Raw genomic sequence first — 22,174 nt, 5'->3', positions numbered from 1 at the left:
AAATTTGATTGTAACACAATAAAATAACACCTAACTTTCACATAAGAGTAAAAATGACAGAAATGGGCACCTGTAGTACTAAAGACAAGCATTCCAAACAGGTAAATTCCCTAATTAGCAATGTGATTAGTGACATACACAGTGGACAAGGATTTAACACACTGAAGGAAGTACCATGAAAATCTCAGCACTGAAGGTCTAATCCAAGTGCTGGGAACGGTGCTGAGGTTTAAACAGCAACACTTGCGTTGTCATGCATAGTAGAGGGGTTCGATTTTCTAAACTTTTTCCAGAATGCTGGGATACAGTAATAGAGAAAAAAATGTTTTACACAGCTAAAATATTTTTGACATTAAGAGTACAATGCTTGAGAATGTAAATGCACAGGATATTAAAAAAGTATCAGTGTCAGTTACAGTAATTTTCTTCAGGAAAAAAAATCCTGCAAATTAATATACAGTCGGACTATGTGTTCACCACTTTGGATTCTAAATATTTAATGGTTACCATCTTTCTGCTATACAACTATTACATGCACATTCCAAAATTACTGCCAATTTATTAACTTTTACTACTGAAATTTAGAAATGAGGTAATGTATGGGGATGAAAAGTACATGTCTCAAAGCAATGATTCACCTTATTTTAGAGCAAGGCCTCATTTTTGTGGCTTACAAAACAATGTTTTTTAAGGCCCCGACACAGGACAGGTTATGTTGCTAAAGCATCATATGAAAAGTGGTAATATTCAGTAACAGAGACAGAGTCTTGAAAAATCATGGACCAACCCAACATTCTCTTAACATTAATTTTATAAAATACCTTACATGAACAGATAAAGAACTTGAGCATACATAATAACCAAAATTTAAAAAGAATGTTGAATAAAATATAAATTAATTGAACACATCACTAAATGTGCCACATTAGACAAGTTTATAAAAGGCATTTTCAGATAAAATAGTTATTTGAAAGAAAATCCTTCAAAATGGAAACTGCTGAAGTCCTTTTTCAAGAAGTCACTCCTAAAAGCGCTATATTCCAGGTCATCAGGTAGCACCTGAATGTGCTTTGAATATGGTGTTCATTTTCTTCAAAATTTGTCAATATTTAAGACACAAATTTCAGGTCAGAGTTGTCAGTGCAAAGTAAAGCTTCAAGCTGAAAATGAGAGAAGTACAACAGAAGAAATGATCCTGGTACAAAATTTCCTAAATTCACATTGTAAAAAAACTGTGCCAGATGCACTCTTGAGATACTGGACATTAACAAATTTTACCAGTGGCCATTTTAGGGTTCCAGACAAGCCATTAACATGGCTAATTATATTAGTTTCCTTTATCACAATTTAAATTTTTCCTACACATAGCCTTTGGCAAAAATCTGTGCTGCTGATGTCCACTTGCTCTGCCCAACTTCTGATTCAGCCAATTTGCTTAAAATGCAGTAACTTACCTAAAAGGAGAGAAAAGGTGAGGCCAACAGACAACACAAGGATGGTCTAAAGACTTCAAATGTTTCTGAGTTTAACCAACTTTGTTCACCCAAGCACTCTCATTCAAATCAGTCTTCCTTGAAGTTATGTAAGTGCATAACACACTGCCAGGCTCAAACCCTTAAGTCTTTCAAAGGTTAAAAATATGTTTAGAGAACTATGTCTTCAGAGAACTAGACTGCAGCCAGATTAATTTATTTTAAGCCTATTAATTCCTGCAGAGTAAACATCAACACTCTAGCAAAGCAATTTTGCTGTTTGACTTTAACCAGAACAGGTTTGAAACAGTCTGCACTTTCCACTATTTAGAAGTGCTATTAGCACACTCATTTAAAGATTAATGGAAATCTTTTCAAGTTACCACTCAAAATACTGCTAATCAAGTTTGGTTTTTTAACACATAATAAAGAAAAAGTGTCACTGGTGGTCACAACCAGAAAGAAGGAAAACTTTAAAAACCTTAATCTATCAGGCAGCAGTTCCAGCCTCTAACTGAAATATAAGGATGTAATTTATACTAAGCTGCTGCATAAAAAGGAGAAAATGAGTTCTTCATTACAATTCAAAATTTCAAAACTCAATCTGCAGATTGTTTGTTCGTCCTTGTAATGTGCTCTTTTTTTCATCATTGCTATGCTGGCAGTTATGCTAGAACCTCATTTCAGTAATTCCAGTACAACCAGAGTGTATAATTTAATAGCCTGAATCATTTTCAATTTACAGCTAGCTAAAATGCTACAGTGATGTTGCAAACAAACCAAATGAGCAAGAGGGTTCCATACTTTACAAAACTTTCTCCCAAAACAGAGGAAAGAGATTAACTTGAGCCAAAAGCCCAGAATATAACTTACACCAAAACTTTTCCTAAGCTGTACTTGAGGAATGAACAATTACAGGAAGATGTACAAACTCAGTAGCATTTGCTCATATCCAAATGCTGCAGCAGCTCTTCCCTGTATTCTCCTGATCATCCTTTTATCACTGACACAGATTGACAATATCCATATTATGCTTTGTGATGCTACAAAATAATTAAATTAGTTTTAAGAACAAATTTTTTCATGAAACAATGGGACTTTAAAATAGCAGAGTAATTTCCAACGGGTGTTCTCAGTTACTTCAAATCCTGCAGTTCAGCCATGTGCTGTCTTCAAAACATCTTTACAACAAACACACTGGCTGATGAAATCTGATCCTGTAAGTGATATAAATTCTAGCACTTGTTCAGAGTGAAAGAGAACACTAACAGCTGAAAGGGAATAATTAATATATACCTCACACCCAGCCTGGCACACTGAAAATTTTCATATACTCATCACTTATCAAAATGAGAAAAATATTCTAAATACCACGTGTTTTTTTTTTTATTTGTTCAATACTATTAGAAGAAAAATTTCAAAGTTTCCTAAAAAAAACCAAGAAAGCAGCAGTCTTAAGAATTTTTCTGGAAATATTTGGACTCAACTTGAACATACTCAGAATAGAATTGTCTTCTCTCTCTTTTTTTAAAATCGGGAAGATTTAAAAATTGGCTTACATCAATTTGGGCTCAAAAATAAAATGTCAAAGTTTGGAGTATCACTAATCAAGTAAAGCAAAAATATATTTCCAACTAAGCAGCTGGAAAGTGACTGAATGAATTTGGGTGTTCAACACATCCTTGAGGATTATGAAGTGTACAGGGGAGGGAGGAGGTTATTAAAAAACTTTGCAAAAAATATTGCTACAGTAGCATTAGGAATTAACAGTGCATCAAAGATTTAAAGTTTCCAAGTTAATACAAACTGATCCAAGCCACAATGAACCACAGGATAATCACTCAAACAAAACATTAAACGCATTCTACTTTACTGAATCTAGAACTGGAATTCATCTGAATACCTTTAATATAATTGAAAAAGATTCCTTTTAGTCTTGCCATGAAGAATTGGTGCCATTAGTGTGTAATCAAAACACAGTATTATCATGTGCATTTGGATTTTTTTAAACATCTGCAATCAAATACTCAATTTTGAAAGAGATTTTACACGTGAGAACTCAGTATCACTGCTGCATGAAGTGTTTTATTTGTTGGTTGGGATTTTTTTGTGGAAACTGTATATAAAGACCTTGAGACTTCAGGTCATGGAATTCTTGTTAAACAGAAAGCTGCCCAACATTACTGTCAAAATACCTTTAAAAAGGCAGTTCACAGAATAATGTATTTTACATTCAGATATCTCCTCTCTCAAAAGCAAAGGAATCTCAGAAGAAAAAAAAAATCAGTAGTGAAGGCCACATACTTTTTGCATTTGATGAGCTGAAATGCAAAAAACAATTAAAGCATCTTGTTAAAGAAAAAAAAAAAGACCAAAAGAAAAACAGAACTCCTGGAAAGTGATGATTTAGTTAATGGAGTGGTCAGCATGGAAACTGTTGGGAATGCTACAGCAGAACTGACCACAAGTACAAGGGAATATGAACAGGACATAGTACAGGCACAAACTAGAAAACTGTAACTTGCCAACTTGTAAACAAGAAAAAGCATTTCACAGATTAAAAGTTCTAGGGAAGTAAACTTTTTTTAAATTATTTTGTAAGTTCAACCCTGATTTAAAAAAGTATGGCTAGCAAAAATACATAAGCCTCAGCATATTTATAAGTCTTGATCAGAGCAGCCAGGAGCCTTTGATAAACGGCTGGAAACAAACACCCTTCTGCTAAGGATGAATAAAAATATTCCATTCTGTTCTTCCTCTCATTCCCCAATCCACATGTGTATCTGCAGAATTCATATGCTCCAAGAAAATCTTGATGCTGCTATAGATTGAGACGCGGGGAGACTGGTGGAGGAAAACAGACAAACTCTCTTAAAATACTGCGGGCCACATCAACATTATTCTGGGCAATTTCAAGTGCCCTCTTGACTTCTTCAAAGGAATAGCCCTCTCCCATAAGTTTTGCAATTTTTGCATCCACATTTTCCATGGAACTGTCAGAGCTGTATGCTTTCCTGTGATGCATTTCTGGTGCAGTTCTCCGAGGAAGTGGTTTAGGGGGCCTGGCTGGTGCTTGTGAACCATCTGTTTCAAATAAAAGAGATAAAAATCATTATAAATTGGCCTAAGACTGTGTTATAATTGGGGCTGGTGAAACCCCATGAAGCTGTTTTAAGAGTAAAATTCTAAAGGAAATTGAAGAAATATTTTAGTTTACCAATATAGCTCATTTTAAAATTTTGACAGAAGCTGATATTCTCAAGAATGTCCAAAATGGAAATAACGTAGCAATATACTATTTTAATAATAATAATATAGGAACATGCAATTTACAATTTGGATTATTGAAAGTTGAAACAAAAAGAAAGTATGATGGAACAGGAGAAAGAGTGAAAACAGCCAGTCAAACTCTTAAAGGCTTTCCACTCTCAACCCACAATTTGAGAATATCTGAGTTAAAAAACAAAGCAACAAAACAAACTAATAAAAAACCCACAAACAAATAAAAAGCCCAAGGAAAAAAAACCCTACAAAACAAACAAATGAGCAAAACCCAAACTGGATTACAATTTTATTGAAGACCCTAAGTTGTGTCGAAGAGGAATTCAGACAAATACACCTAAAGGAGAAAAATCCTTATTGGTCCACTTTCTAAATTCTGTTCATTCAATTGCTACTCATGTCATGCACAGCAGCTAAACATAAGTACATAAGTACGTGGTTTCTCCAAAAGACCTCCAGCCCTATTACTCCCCATGATGAGAACAGAACACGTTCCTTTCTCTCCAGTGCCCCTATGGGAGTATCTCCTGGTTTCTTATCTTCTATGGAAAGGTTACCTTCACAGTTAATGCTGGTGACTAAGAATCATGATGTGCTGGTGAAAAAAAGCTAATATTCAAACTTGCTAATCTTCACAGAGTCAAGAGTTCTGTGCTCAAGTAAACTTGGTACTTTACTGAAACGCCTTTATCCTCACTGATTCCACAATAAGAAGCTTAAATACAAGCAGGCACAGTACAGAAAACACTTTCAAGAGCAAAGCATCTAAAAAATTAAAAAGTCTTTAATCCTTCAAAAATGGTTTTAACAAGTCCTATCAACAGTGACTTTGATAGATAAATTAGATGAATTTCTGGCTGTGATACTTCCTGTTTACTTACACTGAGAGCAGTGGCATTTTCCAGTGTTAAGTACTTCAGAGACTGTTCTTTAGGCATGGAAGAAATGTTATATATCCAGTATTCCTGTTGTAACCTTATCATAACACTGGACAGAGAGAACTATAATTCAACCAAGTGCATTAAACACTTCAGATAAATAAAAGCAGTTCACACAAGAGCATGTTTAATGCAGGTGTATTTTCCTTTCAAGTTAGTTTTTCCATCAATTTGGATGCATGTTGCTATAAAATTTAATTTCACTTCTTAACTCAGAGAGTTAATATTACCTTTAGAAAGATGGTGATATTCCACAGACAAACGGATGAAAGAAATTTGATTAAACATTTACAGTAAGGGGCTGAGACCTACAGCTACTAAGGGCTACTTTATATTTGTTTTGATTTTTTTCTCTCTGAAGATAAAAAGAATTATGTAAATTATAAACATTCTGAAGCAGATCCAAACCTGCTATGAAGGTGTGGAAGATCCATGAAACACTTGTCTGAGAAATTAACTATAGCTCAGGAAATGTGGTTAATCACTATAAAACTGAATCAGAAACAAGTACAAATTTCTCACTTCACTTATTTTAGTAAACTCAAGACTGCAAAAGAATAATATTCTTTATCTTTAGAATAATGGCACATTATTTAAAACCAGTAATTTTTCTTTCACAAACTTTCAAGCTGTTTTAATATGTACATTCCATTATGAACTTCATTTCTATACAGTATGAAACAAAATTAAATTTACAAACTTTGCATTTTCCCCTGGGCTTGAAGTACAGAAGAAATTCCTTATGCATAAATCAGATCCTTCCCTGTGCTTGTGTTACATGAGGATATTTTTGCTTGACTCAGCCTAATAAAGGCTTAAAACTGAAGTTATTTCATGTTTAAAATCTTCACTTCACTAAGGCTTTCCAACAAACCTTATTAAGCAGTCACATCATTTAGAAAGGTCATTTTTAATTCTGTCAGCAGATTTGAAGCACAGGCATTTTATTCTCACTACAGCAACATCTCTCTATAGCACAGATACTCTGAGATCTTCAGCGCTCTCAATTCCCATTATTATTTTTTTAAATGCTGACATCTCTTTCAATATCTTCACATCCATATAAAATTTCAGCTAAAGCTGGGTATCATATTGGATCCTGAGCTTAAAGATCCTAAGCCTAAGCTGCATGTCCATCTGGACACTGAGATAGAGGTATTAAGCAGAACTTTGCTTCCCTACCTCCCATCCTCTGATGTTTCAGCCACCACAGATGTCTAAGAATCCAAATAGATTTTCTAACTGTGCAATTCAATTAGCAGTTTCTACCATGAGCAGCTTCTTCCACCGCTCCCAGTTCTGTAATTCAGCACTAGATTGAACCCTTAGGTAAGGGGTTAGTACAAAAGCAGACACAGGCTCATTTAGTAGGTATTTAAAAAGCACAGGGAAGTGGTGAGAGCTCTATGGCACAGTGGGAGAAGTCTGTTTGTAACAATGCCAACTGTCTGTTCCTCTCTGCTGGGAAATGCCCTTCTTTTCTTCCCTCACTGCTTCTCCTGGATTGCTCAGTCTTTCACCAACAGCCTGAGGAGCATCAGAGGAGCAGGTGACCAAGGCTTGCTGTGAAGGCCCTCTGTGGAACAGTAGCAAGCAGCTACACCTCACCTAAGTGGGGTACAGGAACAAAGCACACCCAGGGGACATGTACTCTAAGGAACTCAGAGAACAGGGAGAAGGTGAGGGAAGGACCCACTGCACATGCTGCTCCATCAAGCTGTTAGGCATGATCTTTGTACTTTGCAATACTGTGGATTACATTATTTCCTCTAGTGTTAACTGAAATAAACCCTGGAACAATATTCTTGTAAAAGGAATCCAAATTTGCAAGCGTCTTCATAAGGCCAACTGAGAGAATGAATAGGCAGCAGGCAAATATATTAACCAATCATTTGAATCTGTATCTTACAGAATAGCTAAGTTAGCAAAATAGAGCAGACATCAATTAGAGGCTTAATTTTCTTCTTCCTTTCCCTCTTATTATTGGCTGTGTTTAGGTAAAATACTCTAATTATTAGCAATATCATAGAATAATAGAATGGGTTGGGTTGGAAAGGACCTTAAAGATATTTTAATCCTGCACCCCCTGCCATGGGCAGGGACACCTTCCACTAGACCAGACTGCTCAGAGCTACATCCAATCTGGCCTTGAACACTGCCAGGGATGAGGCTTCTCTGGACAACCTGAACCAGGGCCTCAGCATCCTCACAGTAAAGGACTTCTTCCTGATACCTCATCCAATCTCCTTCAGTTCTCCCTTGTCCTCTCACTGCCTGATCTTGTAAAAAGTCTCCTGCTTGTTCTACACTCCCCTCATGTACTGGAATGCCACAATTAGGTCACCCCAAAGCCTTCCCTTCTCCAGACTGAACAATTCAAATTGTCTCAGGCTTTCCTCACAGGAGAGGTGCTCCATCCCTCTTATCACCTTGGTGCTCTTCTCTGGACTCACTCCAGCAGGTCCATGTCTTTCTTATGCTGGATGCATTTCTCCAGGTAGGTCTCACAACAGCAGAGGTGCCAAATTCCCTCCTTTGCCTTGCTAGCCATACTGCTTTGGATGCAGGACAGCAGGATGCAATCCTTTTGGCTTTCTGGGCTCTGAGCACATGTTGCCAGCTCATGTCCAGCCTCTCATCCACAGCACCCCCAAGTCCTATTTCCTTTTCTCGCTCTTTTTGTACTAATTTTAAACAGTTGTATATAAGAAGTTGGAGAAACCATGCCTTTGGGGGAGTGGGTTGCATGGCTGGGTACTATTTCTGAAGTGTTCAATACTGGGTATCTGAATTAGACTAAATTACTCGGTAGACTTTAAGGATTCAGTTAAACATCACTACAGCAATCTTAAAAACAGTGAAAGTGAAGCAGGGAAGTTAAAGCACTGCCCATGCTACTCTAGGAACCCAGTAGCTAAATAATAATTAGATTTTAGAGTGAACTCCATTTCTTTTTCAGCTAGTTCAGAGAATTACCTTACAAAAGCACTGAAATGAATAATTTCTTAAGTGAGCTGATTAGTTCAGAATAAATGCAAAAGCAAAGTTCTGAATACAGTTACACTCTCTACATTGTCTTTTTAAATCATAGATGAAGGTGAACCTGTTCATCCTGCAGCTCATCAGTTCTGTCCTTTGGAATTACTGACACTGTAAAAACAACTTTCCAATTAAGAGAATGACATGATCTATCACATAGTTTTCATCTAATTGAAATTAAATGGAATATCTTGCTGCATATCATGCTGATTTAGAATGATATTTATAGCAAAAGCTGACACGTGAGCGTTTTAGAAGATAGCCGTGGGAAACAGATCGAAAAGTATTAAGTAGCACCAGAAAACTCCAAGTTCTTAACTAGCAAGTATCTCGCAGTAATTTAGGAAAATTAAAAATGGTTCTACCACAGAAGTGCAAGAATTGCAGGAAAACTCCATAGCTTTAAAAGTAGTTACATCATTGTCATAATTTGCATTATAAGAGAACTCAAAACACCCTGAATAGATTGACTGAGCGTTTAAAGACAAATCCCTCACAATGCCACTTATAAAGCATTATAACTCTTTTCTTCCAACAATTGGAAACAAAAAGAGAAACAGCTATACTTGTAAAGATACCCTCCCAAAAGAGATAGTATTTATCAAAGGCATCACACTAATTCACAGTTATGCTATTCATTAAAAAAATAATAGCCTGAAGAGAGCTACAGAAATTTTCCACCATTTCAGCTGGAAGAACGTACTCTTTTTCCCCGCTATACCTCAGCAGTATGAAAATCTGTATTTCTGAGAAGGAGACTGCAACTACCAACTACTATTAAAAAATAGTTGTTTTTTTTTTTTTCCACTTGGGAATGCTTTATTTGAACAATGGTGATTATTTCAACTGAAAGATTAGAGAAAAGTCCTTTTCTTTATGCATAAAAAGTCTCTACACAAAATTTTATCTATCTGGAGAATGATTAATGGTACAAAACATGCCTTGGTTTTTTCTTTGTGTGGTTTCTTCATACAGGAAAAGATTGCAGTTGGGCCAATCCTCCCCCTTCCCCAAGTACCATACACATCCTAAAGAAAAAAAAATTGTCTAAAAATTGGTGAAGGTACTTTGAAGTACAGGTAATACTGTTGTTGTTTTTATCCACTTAGTAGATTTCCTTTCAATTTACTATTTTTGTTACCTGTAAACCATAACCAAAATTTCTTTGGCAGAGGAATTGTTTCTACTGTACCTGTTCCATTGAAAAGGAAGACTGAATTTTAAGTGGTTTTGATTCTTGCTCTTTTATTAAGAAACATCTTAAAAGCTTCTTAGAAATTCAGACAAACATATTAACAAAAAAGACAGAAAATGATAATACTTTAGAAAGTTAAACTACTAGTTTTTTGTTTAGGAGAAATAAAACAGATGGAAATCAGATGCTTGTGCTCCTTTCAGTACTTCTGATCCCTTATGAGATTGAAAGGTGTCAGGAAAATCTCTGCCTTTCTCAAAAAATAAGGAACACTATAACTGACATAAGCATTCAGTTTGGCAGCTAGTAAAATGGATGCTATAGTATATACACCTACACACAACAAGTAGCCACTTCTACCTCTATTGCACAACTTAAGTCTGTTACCCTTTGATGATTTCATTCTTTTGTAAAGCAACATTACCATTGCAATTTGTTGAGCAGAACGACAAAAAACTCATTGGACTTTATGGATGAAAGTTATATTCTTCACAGAATTGTATTTTTCTACAAGAAAAGTTTTCTGCCTTACCTGAAGATGGAGGAAGTTGATCATAGTCTTGAGATGTCCTATTTGTTTTGACATTTTCTCCAGGTGCTCTCCGAGCAGGTGGCAAAGGAACATGACCAGTTACTGAGTCAAAATGGGGATCTGTGATAAAAGAATTTAAAAAGTGTCTTAGAATAATCAGAATTACTGTTTGAGGGAGGGCTCAAGCATAGATGGTAGGATTAGAGTAGCCTCCCATCATGCAGAGAAACCATGAATCCAGAGATGTCCTCTGACAGCATATGCACATAAAATTCCAAATTCAGCATTCACAGTACACGTGTAAATATGATCTGAAGTGACAAACACAGGAGCACAGCTCAAAGGTGGTCTGTCCTGCACTGACTGTGGTCTCTTCTCCTCACATCCATGAGGCACACCACCCAACCCTGATGCTGCTGGGATTGTGCCTGGCAAAGCATCGAAGAGGTTGCAGTGCCTGAAGCAGCACAATTAGAAACATCCCAGCTATTCAGTTTGCTTAGAGCTTCATTACACTTCTATGCTTTGCAGTTCACAAAGACTGCAGGGCTGATTTCCTATTCATACAGTCCCAGCTGTGGGTAAATATTACAGGGACAGAATTTGAAAAATTAGGTAAGTAAGAATTTTGATATATTGTCCACTTCTTTTCTTTCTTCTTTGGCTACCAAAGATGCTGCTGAGCAACTGGAGATCCATCCTAGATCTGGCTTCTGCTCTGGACTCAGTGCTTGCAGAGTATTTGTTTTGTATGTGAGAACAACTTTTCACTGGTGTTGATGATGAGATTATTATTCTAATCTGACAGGCTCTGATGGATAGCTGAGAAATCACCCTCAAGACTTGTATGGAAACCAATCATCAAAAACTCATCATAAATCTTCTAGAACAGATTATGTGACAAGATGCAAAGTGAGTAATATGGCTTTAGAAGTACCATATGAATAAAAAAAGACCAATTCACACAACTATGCATGCCTAACTAGATGCAATACATTGCTAAGATTAATGAGAACTGCTGCTGCACGATTGTATTCCTTATGCAAATGTGAAGAACAATATATGGCTTTAGATACATATTCCAGGTATTTATTTTAAAGCTATTAAATGTTTTTTAACACTATCGGTGACATTCTTAGATTATTTGGAAGTTACACTTAAACATGTAAAACTCTGCATGTTTCTGGACACTGGGCACAGGCAGATGGAGCTTGTGTGCATCTGTGTGTGAGGGGTACTATTTTTCCTCTCCATTCCCATCAGAACTGAATGGTGCAGTGTGTATTTCTGCATCAGATGATACAATTGAGGCACCCATTCTGACTAGACTGCTGAAGTTGTTTTTCTTTTGAAGTGTACAAGATAAAACAACGCTGTACTTATGAACATCAACCTTTAAATTCTGTAGCATGCTAAGTCTTTTCACCTGGATGCATTCAGCAACTTAGATGAGAAAGTAACACACTGAGTTGAATTTGCATTACAAAATACACAAAGCTTTGGCAAATTACTCAGTGTCAGGCCTTGACTGACAGGAAAACATACATAATAAAAACATTCCATAAAAGGTCACTGCACTTCAACCTAAAGTAGCTCCCTTTCCCTCCACAGGGAGTTCCACTCACACAGGTCAGCCAAACACCAGAGAACCTGTCAGGCCATCATGCAGCTGCACATGACTGCTTGTCATTCGCATTCTGTGAAACCATCACCTATGAAACCACCACCAAAACATTTCATTTTATCCCTCTCCACAGAGCTTCTAAGAAAAACAGAGAGGGGGAATACAACATCTAACCCCAGCACAAAGCAGATCATCCCTGAAAATATTCACAGAAAAGGTAAACTTAAAGACACCAACATCCTTTGAAAGCTTCCACAGAGGAAAAAAAAAATTAAAAATCACTTCACAGACATGTGCTATAACCCACAAAAATCCTACTGTAATCTGTATCATAATCAGCAAATCTATTCAACTTCATTAACCTAAAAATAAGACTCTTTTCAACTCAAACACAAAAATCATGAATTGTAAACACAGTTTTCATACCTTTTATAAGCAAAATACCAGACTGATTGTATCACAGTCATTTACAGGGAAAGATAGGTGAAAACCTAACTTAGCAAAAAGGTTATGAACCCTAGGACTTAGCAACTGTATTCACAATATAGTTAAGTAGCAAACTTTTACAACAGTTCTAACAAAGCAGAATATTCTTTTCTCTTATTTTATAACTTCTTTCAAAGTTTCAACTTGAAAATATCCCTCATGAATTATGTTTTACTATTTAAAACAAACTACAATTTACAAAATTTCTACCCTGATATAGACATATTGACCTCATTTTATGACTTTGTGATAATGAAAAGTGAAGTCTTTATATTTTCTGAGTCGCTTCACCTCCACCATTTAAAATTTTGATTTTTTTTAATATTTTGTATAATGACTTCTGAGGCCTGGTGACAACTTTAACACTGAACAGATAAACTTCTGAAGTAAAGGAAAATAAAATGAAACACGCTGTTTCCCCTGTATTCCTACCAGAATGAAGGAACAGTTCATGTCCTGATGAGGGTCGGCTCCCTGAGCCAGCAGGTTTTGTGTGCTCAATCATGCTGTGCCGAGCAGGTGGTGGTGGTGGTGGGAGTGAGGGGGGTGAGTTATCAAATGCATCTTCACCTGCAGAATAGAAATGAATTATTAGATAAGCAAAACTTCATTAAGAACTGCAGAATAAAGAATAAAGCTTAAACTTTATTTTTCTCTGGCTGCTGAGGCCTTTACTCCTACAATTCATCTAAGCAGTTCAGTGACTCCAGTAATGAAATTGTAAACCTGACTGTTAATACCCACAGTCTTCTTCTAAAACATGCTCTGAATGACCTTTTGCAGTGCTCAGTTTCTTTGCTGGGATGGAAGGAGAGATTGCTTTTAGTGGCTCAATTGCCAAGAGTGTACTACAATGAAGGCTTCACAGAGTATCAGGGTAGAATAACAGCTGTATTTCAGTGGCTAAGCAAGTGTATTTATATACAAACACCAAAGCTGACTGCACTCAACCTGCTACATTTATACTGTGTATTATCTCTATCTACTGTTCAGAAGCTCTGACTCCAGATATAAACGGAATTTTCCAGAGCTTGGCAAAAGAATGCACCTCTTATAAAGGTGCTGCAAGCAGGAGTTATCAAGCACCGTGATTTTTATGTGTTATTTTGCCTTCATTTCTCCTGCATCTCAGGAACACTTCAGGGACCAGAGAGAGCATAAAATGTTCAAAAGGTTTTATGGAACCAGAAATTTGGATGCTGACACATAGAGACACAACCATGCAGCCGAGTTTGTCAATGATAGCGTGGGTGGTCCCCAAGCATAGCACCAATATATATGCAGAGATCACTGAATTTTGTGTAGGAGAAGAGAAATCGGGGTTGGAAAAAAGAGCTTTTGGTGCCTGTAGACTGCAGTGAGTTTTGAACTGTCCCCTGATGGGGGAAAAAAATCCCAGAAATTAACTTATTGATTTAATTTAGTGGTTATGGTTTTTTACTCAAATACCATCTTTTTGGCATTCTTCTTTGTATTTGATAAAATAAATGGAATTATTTGAGCTACAGTAGGAAAAATGCTCCACTACTGCATTAAATTGCAATGCTCAAACTTCTTAGTAAGAGACAATTAAAATTTATTTTAGGGAAAATGGTTTTTACTTTTCTGTATAGCTGGAATACAAACGTAGTATATCTTTTTGTCTGTCTCAAGTGAGGCCTTACAAACAGACTCCAAATGACACAAAATATTGACTGACAGCTGTAATATTTAGCTCATAGCCTGTTTGGTACTCCTAACCTACTCAACAATGGTTGTTTTTCAGTAAACATGGCATTTAGCTCATCTGGGCAGTGTTAACCATTACATGTAATCAGCAAAAAGTCTGCAACCTAAAGGGGGCACCAGAAGATCATAATCGGAGGGTGTCCTGTTGAGCAAAGAGCTGTGTTTGGGGTTGTCTCTGGCAGGAGGCCGTGCAGGAGGCAAAGGTACCGGAACAGTAGGTGCATCATAGACATCTCCTGAATGACACAACCACAAGAAGTGAATGTTTTCCTGCTGCACCCCTAGGGCAGCACAGAGTAAATCTTGTCAGCAAACAAGAAAAAAACCAAAAACTGTACCTGACTCTGGATGTTTTGATTTCTTTATCTCGGAAGTAGCACCGTGGGTTCCATTCGCACATTGGCCATTCTCACACACCCTGAAGACAGACATTAAGCAGGAAGCAATCAACCATTTAGCCAAGCATTAATTAATTCCCTGAATGAGCAGTACCTGGCAGTTCACCATATGGAAACGAATCAGCGACAATAAGCTGCATCAATTTTAAAATTTACATTTTTAGATGTTAAGAGCAGATACTGGTTAACCCTCTTTAAAACTTCTCTGAAGGATCATACTGCTTTCTTGGTGACGTACTGACATGGCTTAAAATAACACAGGCTGCAATACAAGCTAGGGGAAGAACTAACATTAAACACAGTCCTCACTTCAGAGCTCAGGTCATTACTTTATTCACACAGTTACATCACAGGCTCAATATTAGTTCACCTTCACAGATGCTGAATTTTCCCTAGCAGAATTATGAGAAAAGGGAAATGTGGATTTTATAATGTAATTATCCACACCAAAGCACACCAGAAAAACCATTAAACAAAACACAAGAAACATAAAATAATCCAAATAGAACACCACAATACACATTAATAATAATTTTTGACTCAACTTTGCCAAACATTAAAAAACCCCAGTAAAAACCTCCAAAACTGAACTAGCCGAAGCAGTTTTACAGGAACGTATTCATTTCTCTATCAAAAATTGAGCCTTGCTGATACTTCTACCACAGTTTATTTTTTTTTAAATGGATGCATATTCTGCCCTCAAAACTTAGCAACAGTATCAAATTAAAATGAAAATTACCCAACCAAACATTAAAGAGTGCCTACAATCTTGTTGAAAATATTGGAGATTATTTTTGTAAAAGGATTTTGTTCAAATATGGCAGGGAAAAACATTGAACAAACCTTATCATAATCTTAAATATTGTTTAAAAATACAAAAGAGCCAGGAAATTGCTCCTGTCACTGTAACTCTGGGCCCTGCATATTCAGAAAGAACCAGAGATTTTCCTTGGAAAAAGGCCACCATGCTAAGTAACTCCAGATTAAAGATAAAAATCCCATCCCACCATGCACTATTATTATTAAACACTGGGAAATCTACTAGAGTGATATACAGCAAAAATTTCAGATTTGGGGTTTCTACTAACAGTACTAATAAACCTATCAGCTTTGGCCAAATGGAAAGGAAGAATTAATAAGGGTCTGGAATCTTTTAAAAGATTCCTTATAAACAGGAAAGAGGAAGTGAATTGCATTTGTGATCCCAAGAGTTACAACTAGGAGTAATGAAATAAATGTAAGAATAATTGCAAGATTTAAAAACAAACAAAAGCCCCTAATGGTAAGAGATCTTTTGCTACAAATTAATTCCCCCAGAGAAGTGGCAGAGGAAGTGTTGTTTCTTTCTTTGACATTAGATTGGTTCAATCTTTCAAATGCAGTAGATGCAACACTTCCTTTGACTCCTTGCAATATACACTAAGTAATTAAGAATATCTTCTACTCTAGTTTTAATGAATTATGCATTTTCAATAATGTAACTAGCCACAGGCAGCAAGGTAACTTAACATGGCACCACTTCAGAAGTAATCAGTCTACCATGAGCCCAACCAAGTGATCAGTTTACAAACAATGCTGAAATGCCTGTTTACATTAACAGAAAACACCAGAAAAAAGGACATCAAATGAGTACTAATAAGCAAGCATTCTGTCCTTTCCCTTTTTGGAAAAAAGACTTTCTTAAGAAAAGACAGAATAATGTAACATTCTTCTAATAATAGCCTAATTAGTAATGCTGAAATTCTTTGTTTTTATTTCTTATTCCTGAACTGATGTTCAGCAGTAACAAACCAGACAATTCAATGATCTGCCAGAGAGTAAGACTGTGAATCATTTTTTGTATTATTCTTGAAATATTTTTAGCACTGTCATATCTACAGGTAAAAGAGAGAAAAGGTAACACCAGTTTGGGAGTAGGATGGAACAGTTACATAATTCTAATCTACAAAACATTCTGACAAAATTTTTAAGCTCTTTAGCTTACTGAAGACTCCGAGTACTATCCAAGAAGTTAAGTTGGAAAGAGATATGAGAAAGTGACACTAGGGGAAAAAAATGAAATGTACTAAAAATTTATAACATTAAAAAAAAAGTTGGTAACAGCTTTGATGAACAATAAAGAGAAGCTAAGTTTCATTGAAACAAAACATCCTTCCCATGTTACTTAATGAAACGCATTAAAAGAACACAACATCAACCAGGAAACAGATTTCTTCTTGAAAACTTTATCTCAGCTCTCACATCTAAGCAGTGACATTAGCTAAAAGAAGACATTTTAAGCATGTGGAACACCAGACTACTTCTTTAATGCCTAAGAGAATGGTTTAAGTTAAATTTTTTATCAGAATGTATAATAAGAGGAGTTGGTGGTTTTAATCATGGAGCAACTTGAATAGCAAACCAAGGCATTTTATCTGTGGCAAGTCCTTAATTCATGTAAAAAGCCCCACCACACACATAGTAAAATTGGAGAAAACCTGGAAATGATCTTTCTATCTATATCCTCAATTAATAATTCCAAGGGTCTGGTAAAATTCTGTACCAGCCAACAGAAGGCACTCAATTATTTTTTTCTGTAAAATAAAAATTGTAAGATTCCATTCCTCCAGCTGCTTATTTTCTCAAGAACCTTTCAGTTTGAATCTATTTGCATCATTCTCACACAAAAGCACAACATGATCCCATTAAAATGGCATAGGAAAAAATGGAATTTTTTTCTTCTTGCTTGGAATTTTTCTTCTTGTTTCCCTTTTTTTTGCTCAGCCAACATAGTTTTATTTATAATTGCTTTTTTTGTGTGTTTGTTTTAAGTCTCATACAGAGACTTTAAGTCCTGAAGTTCATTAGGCTTTGGCAACTGTATAATATTCATGTCTATGCAGTGAAGCCTGGATCAGGATTTCTAATAGAGAATATTTAACCTGCATGCAAAGAATGATCATATTATAAGCTTTTCTCCAGCTGCTTTAAGTTATGACTTAAAAGGTCTAAAAATCATTATTGGCTAATTTTGAGGTGAGGGATATGTTGAGCTTTATTCATAGTGGGTCCTCAACATATTCTGACAGTGAGTGGGAAAAAATGGCAATATGTCACAGAATTTTTTAATCACAGGAAGGTCTAAATTTTTTAGACCAATACTTGATTTTAATACCATACTTGTGACCTACAAGACCAGTAAAACATTTGCCCTTTTCCCCCCCAGTGACCCCAGACTTATTGTTTTAATTCCAGCCATTCATATCTTTTTAAGGAGCAAAGTTCAGCAGGAATGTCACCGCCTTCAGCTGCCACGTCCCTTGCTCCAAGTTTCCATGTCATAACCCATTAGTAATTCTGAACGGTGAAAGTTTGGAGGGATTGTTTCAGAATATATTTAAAGCTAAGGAGACATACTCCACCTGTATTTAAAAAGGTTCTATTTCTGAGAAGCATAAAAAAATATACTGCCAAACGGGCTCAAAAAGCTAAAAAGACACATTATACATTGGGAAAAAAAAAGAATCAAAGTATGTACATACAGCTGCCAGTTCACATACTTTTCAGTACTGCATTACTTTTAAATTGAATTCTATAAAATGTGAAAGGCTAAGAATTTCAAAGCTGACTGGAAATTTCAGTCACACAATTCTCCTTAAAATTAAATTGGAAAGAGATTTTTTAGGGCTTGTATCTCCTGGTCAGTTTTGAAAACCTCAATGTAAGGGGAAAAAAAAGGACCCCAACTGCAGAAATGGTATCCAAAGGCAAAAAATACCCAGTTCTGACACAAGAGAGATTCAATGATGTGAATTTCATAGGTTTGTATCTGTGGCAGTGGCCAAATGAAACAGAAGCATGGGTAATCCCAGCTTAGGAGGAAAGCAGTCTTAACCATCATTACAGAATCCAGTTAATTTTGGAAAAAGCAGAGTTTTTGTAAATAAATTTTTTTCAAGGCTGCTAAATCACCTTACCGAGCAAGAGGTTTTATATTATGACCATGAGGTGGTTGTGAGCTCAGTATTACAGGATGTGAAGAAGGAATTTTGTATTCATCATCATCTGGGTGTTCCCTTGATTTATCAGACAGAGAATTTGCTGAAGGACCAGGGCACCTAAGGAGATTAGAAAAATAATGGTTTATCTTCAGCTGTTAGGTACTTGATAATACTGAATAATACTTGATAATACTTCAGATAATACTGAAAATACTTTTCTTTAGCCCAAACATCCTTAATATGTCTACTACATATAAGGCAACAAGAGCACCATGACAAACACACTTGCAAGGATACCGACTTTTTGCCACTGAGAATGCATAGAGCAAAGGACAGCTGTCCTTCTAAGAGTTAAACAACTACGTGAAGCAAGCACAACATAGCAGAGTATTGTAAAGAATTAGAGTACCAAATAGGCAGTCGCAAGACTCAGCCTGTTTGCACTTATCAAAAGCACTGAATAAAAGTTAATTCAGGACAAAAGGTGTTTAGCAGGGCTTAGTGATGCAGAGGACAATCATGCTTTCACTGGCCTGTCAAGCTGTGAGTAAGGACACGTCGTGTCCTCTCACATGTCTGGAACGTGCCCCTAAGCCCTGCTCCTTCTGTCACTGGGAAGCGCCATGCCAAAGGCTGATCTCAAGGGAGACATGAATTCCAAGCCACGCTCGGCCTTAATGGGACTATGACTTCACCTTCAAAATTTTGTTAGCAAGATGGGACAGACAGCAAGAGGAGAAACACCTTTCGGTGCTACTTTTCCCTCAACTGCCTCAAGGCAACTAAATATTCCTAATATATTCACAGACTACAGAAGGGGCTTGGAATTGGATGCATCATTACATACTCAAAAAATGGATGCTTCCTCACGCAAAATATCACTGTGGTTTATGGTACTTTGGAGACAGAGTCTGCTACTGATGTAGCAAAATGGGAGCTACTCACTGGAATGAAACAAACACTACTTGAAAATTTTGAAGTTTTGGGGAAGAATCACTCTGTATCTTTGACATAAGAGTTATAGATGTCGTTTCAGGAATAAAATAGCAACTTGATCAAAACTGCTAAAAAAGTCTGACATAATTACAGAAGTCCAATCAAAAATAACTATTTTCACATGTTTAGTCAAAAACATAGGGGCTGAGTGGAAAATTAAAATCAGATGTTCAGTTAGCAAGAGTCCAATATTTCATTACTGAGGCACAGTTTATAATAACTACTTTAGTAAAACAAAAAAAATTAGCACTGTTTCCAGGAAAAATAAAAAACCCCAACAAAAACCTCCAGTGCTTTTCTATTAAGGTAGCTTTTTAAGAAAAAAAAGGTCATATTTGTAACATTATATTCAGTAAAAGCTGATTAAACAATTAAAGTAGGGACATTATAGAATTGTGAAATTTCAAATAAGAGTAATTTTGCCTCCTTGTTATTTAGAATAAGACATTTCATACATTATCAATGTATCCTTCAGTCAAATGTTTGGAATTACAGACGGATAATAACAAGTAGAAAGAACAGAATGCCTTGGAGCTATATGAAGCAAACCAGCTCTCAATCCACCACACTGCACAGATTGGAGAGCATGAAAAAAATGAGCAACTTGCTCAGATTAATTGGAGTAGCACAGTTGTGAAAAGCAGAGAATTTTGAATCAAGTACAGTTCAACATTTATGAGTGCTGAGTGCAGTCACTTCAACAGGAGGAAAAATAGACTGTAAAAATATTCTCTCTGACGTTTCCAAATAAATCATGCTAGATATTATTTCAGTTACATTTTTGAAAGCAATTGTGGTTGGTGGAAATTGCTGTTTTTAAAGATTTTTTTCCCCCTCCTCCCCAGTTTTTCCATCTACATACTGTCACACAATATTATAGATTACCGGCATATTTCCGAGTGGTGACAAAAACTTCATTTTAAATAAATTGAAAATAGATATATTAGTGTTTAAAGAAAGAACTTTATGACCAATTTTTAACAGCCATTCCATGTGGTATTTTAGTAATTAGATAATTTGAACTTCTTACTCCTAATGTTGTGTCTCGATAATTTTATGCTTTAAAAAAAATCAAAATCTAAAACTGCCCATGCAATTTTTAAAATGTGTAAGGACAAAACAGAAACAAAAGTTAATTTTTTCCTCAAAAATCAATGGAGTTTGGTTTTCACAAATGAAGATTTTTTTTCTTCTTCCTGGAATTCATCAGTTTTGTATTCAGAAATCTTTGGTTAATAAAAGAATTTCTTTTGACCAAACAGAAGTCACACATTCTAGCTTTGGATTGGCCTGACATGGATTTTGTGGCTGTACATATTGTGACAATATTGTGTGGACTTTCCAATGCTCTGTGTGTACACTGTACTTTGGTTCTCAGCTACATCTGCAAGTATCTGAGTGAAAAAATGGGATTCTCATGAAGTAGGATGCTTTTCTATGCCATGACACACAGAAATAAGAATATTTCCCTCTTCAGATTTTCATTGTGTTACGAAATAAGCAGACTAGAAGGCAACTGATTACATGAGGCATCCACCTGGTACTCCTCTGAGACCCTACCTCAATCAGGTTACATCCCAACTTTTAATTACAGGTATGTCTGGATAACAGGCTAAAATTTTCTTCTGAACTGAAAACAGGCACGGAGAACCTCAGCAATTGCTCCACCTGAAAATAGGCTTCTAAATAAAAAAGTCAATGCTCCACTGCACCTTTATTGTAGTGCTTGGTGAGAAAAAACCCAGCATATTAATAAATGCTGAAATGTATTTGTCTTCTGTATTAAAGCTAACTGAACACAAAAATGGAATAAGAAAGTTCTCAGGACTAATATGAACTGACTGTTCAATTATATTATTTAACAGCAAGAATCACAAGCAGAACATTGGAAAGAAGTAGAATAGCATTATTGTGATATGATCCAATTTCCTTACGAAAACACAAAATAAGGACAGACCACATTACAAGACTTCCAAGCTTTCAGCTTTAAATATATCTTGTTCTGTACAAAATCCTGTGTCATTCAGAGTCTGAAGATACTTGTTATGACAGCAACATCTTTATCTAAAAAATGAACAGTCATTTTGCTGGAAGACTAATAGTAGTCTGCAGTTGGAATGACAAATCTTCCCATGTTCTGGAACTCAGAAACGTTGATCATATTTAAAATTATATAAAATGGTTTGGTTTTGGTTGCTTGTTTTTTAGCCACAACAAATAGGAGATGATAGTGTGAACCTTGGATAAAGCTCCATGTACTGAAAGCCCAGAAAGCCTGACTAGATTAGGAGCAGAACAGTGACAGAACACATTTTTTAGCCCTAGCACTTTCCCTAGAATCTGTCATCTCCTGTGATAAATAGCTCTGACCACACTTCTCCTGTAGTAATAGAAGCCAAACTAGACAGTATCTGCTCTCAGTGCCAAATTCCTGAGAGCAAGATCTGCCACAATTTACTCTCTCTCCCTATACAAACATGCTGTGCCCAATTAACATTAGGACT

At 36.1% G+C, this 22,174-nt stretch overlaps 1 protein-coding gene across 2 annotated transcripts in view; it reads right to left on the bottom strand.

Moving 5' to 3' along the window:
• Positions 1-767: 767 nt before the first annotated feature.
• Positions 768-22,174, bottom strand: part of CBLB (Cbl proto-oncogene B) — a 128,572-nt gene continuing 107,165 nt past the window's right edge. The window contains exons 14-19 of one of the 2 annotated variants that reach the window (XM_054654514.2): positions 18,651-18,791; positions 14,635-14,714; positions 14,401-14,532; positions 13,001-13,138; positions 10,459-10,578; positions 768-4,556 (exon numbers count right to left, since the gene is read on the bottom strand). In XM_054654514.2, the coding sequence (XP_054510489.2) occupies positions 4,294-4,556; positions 10,459-10,578; positions 13,001-13,138; positions 14,401-14,532; positions 14,635-14,714; positions 18,651-18,791 (874 nt within the window). In that variant the 3' untranslated portion in view covers positions 768-4,293. The remainder of the gene's footprint in view (positions 4,557-10,458; positions 10,579-13,000; positions 13,139-14,400; positions 14,533-14,634; positions 14,715-18,650; positions 18,792-22,174) is intronic. The other variant, XM_077174396.1, reaches the window with a different exon arrangement.

This window comes from Agelaius phoeniceus, chromosome 2, assembly GCF_051311805.1.
Source record: "Agelaius phoeniceus isolate bAgePho1 chromosome 2, bAgePho1.hap1, whole genome shotgun sequence".
Taxonomy (NCBI): domain Eukaryota; kingdom Metazoa; phylum Chordata; class Aves; order Passeriformes; family Icteridae; genus Agelaius; species Agelaius phoeniceus.
Note: the sequence above shows the minus strand (reverse complement) of the source record. Positions and strands in the feature narration are given on the sequence as shown.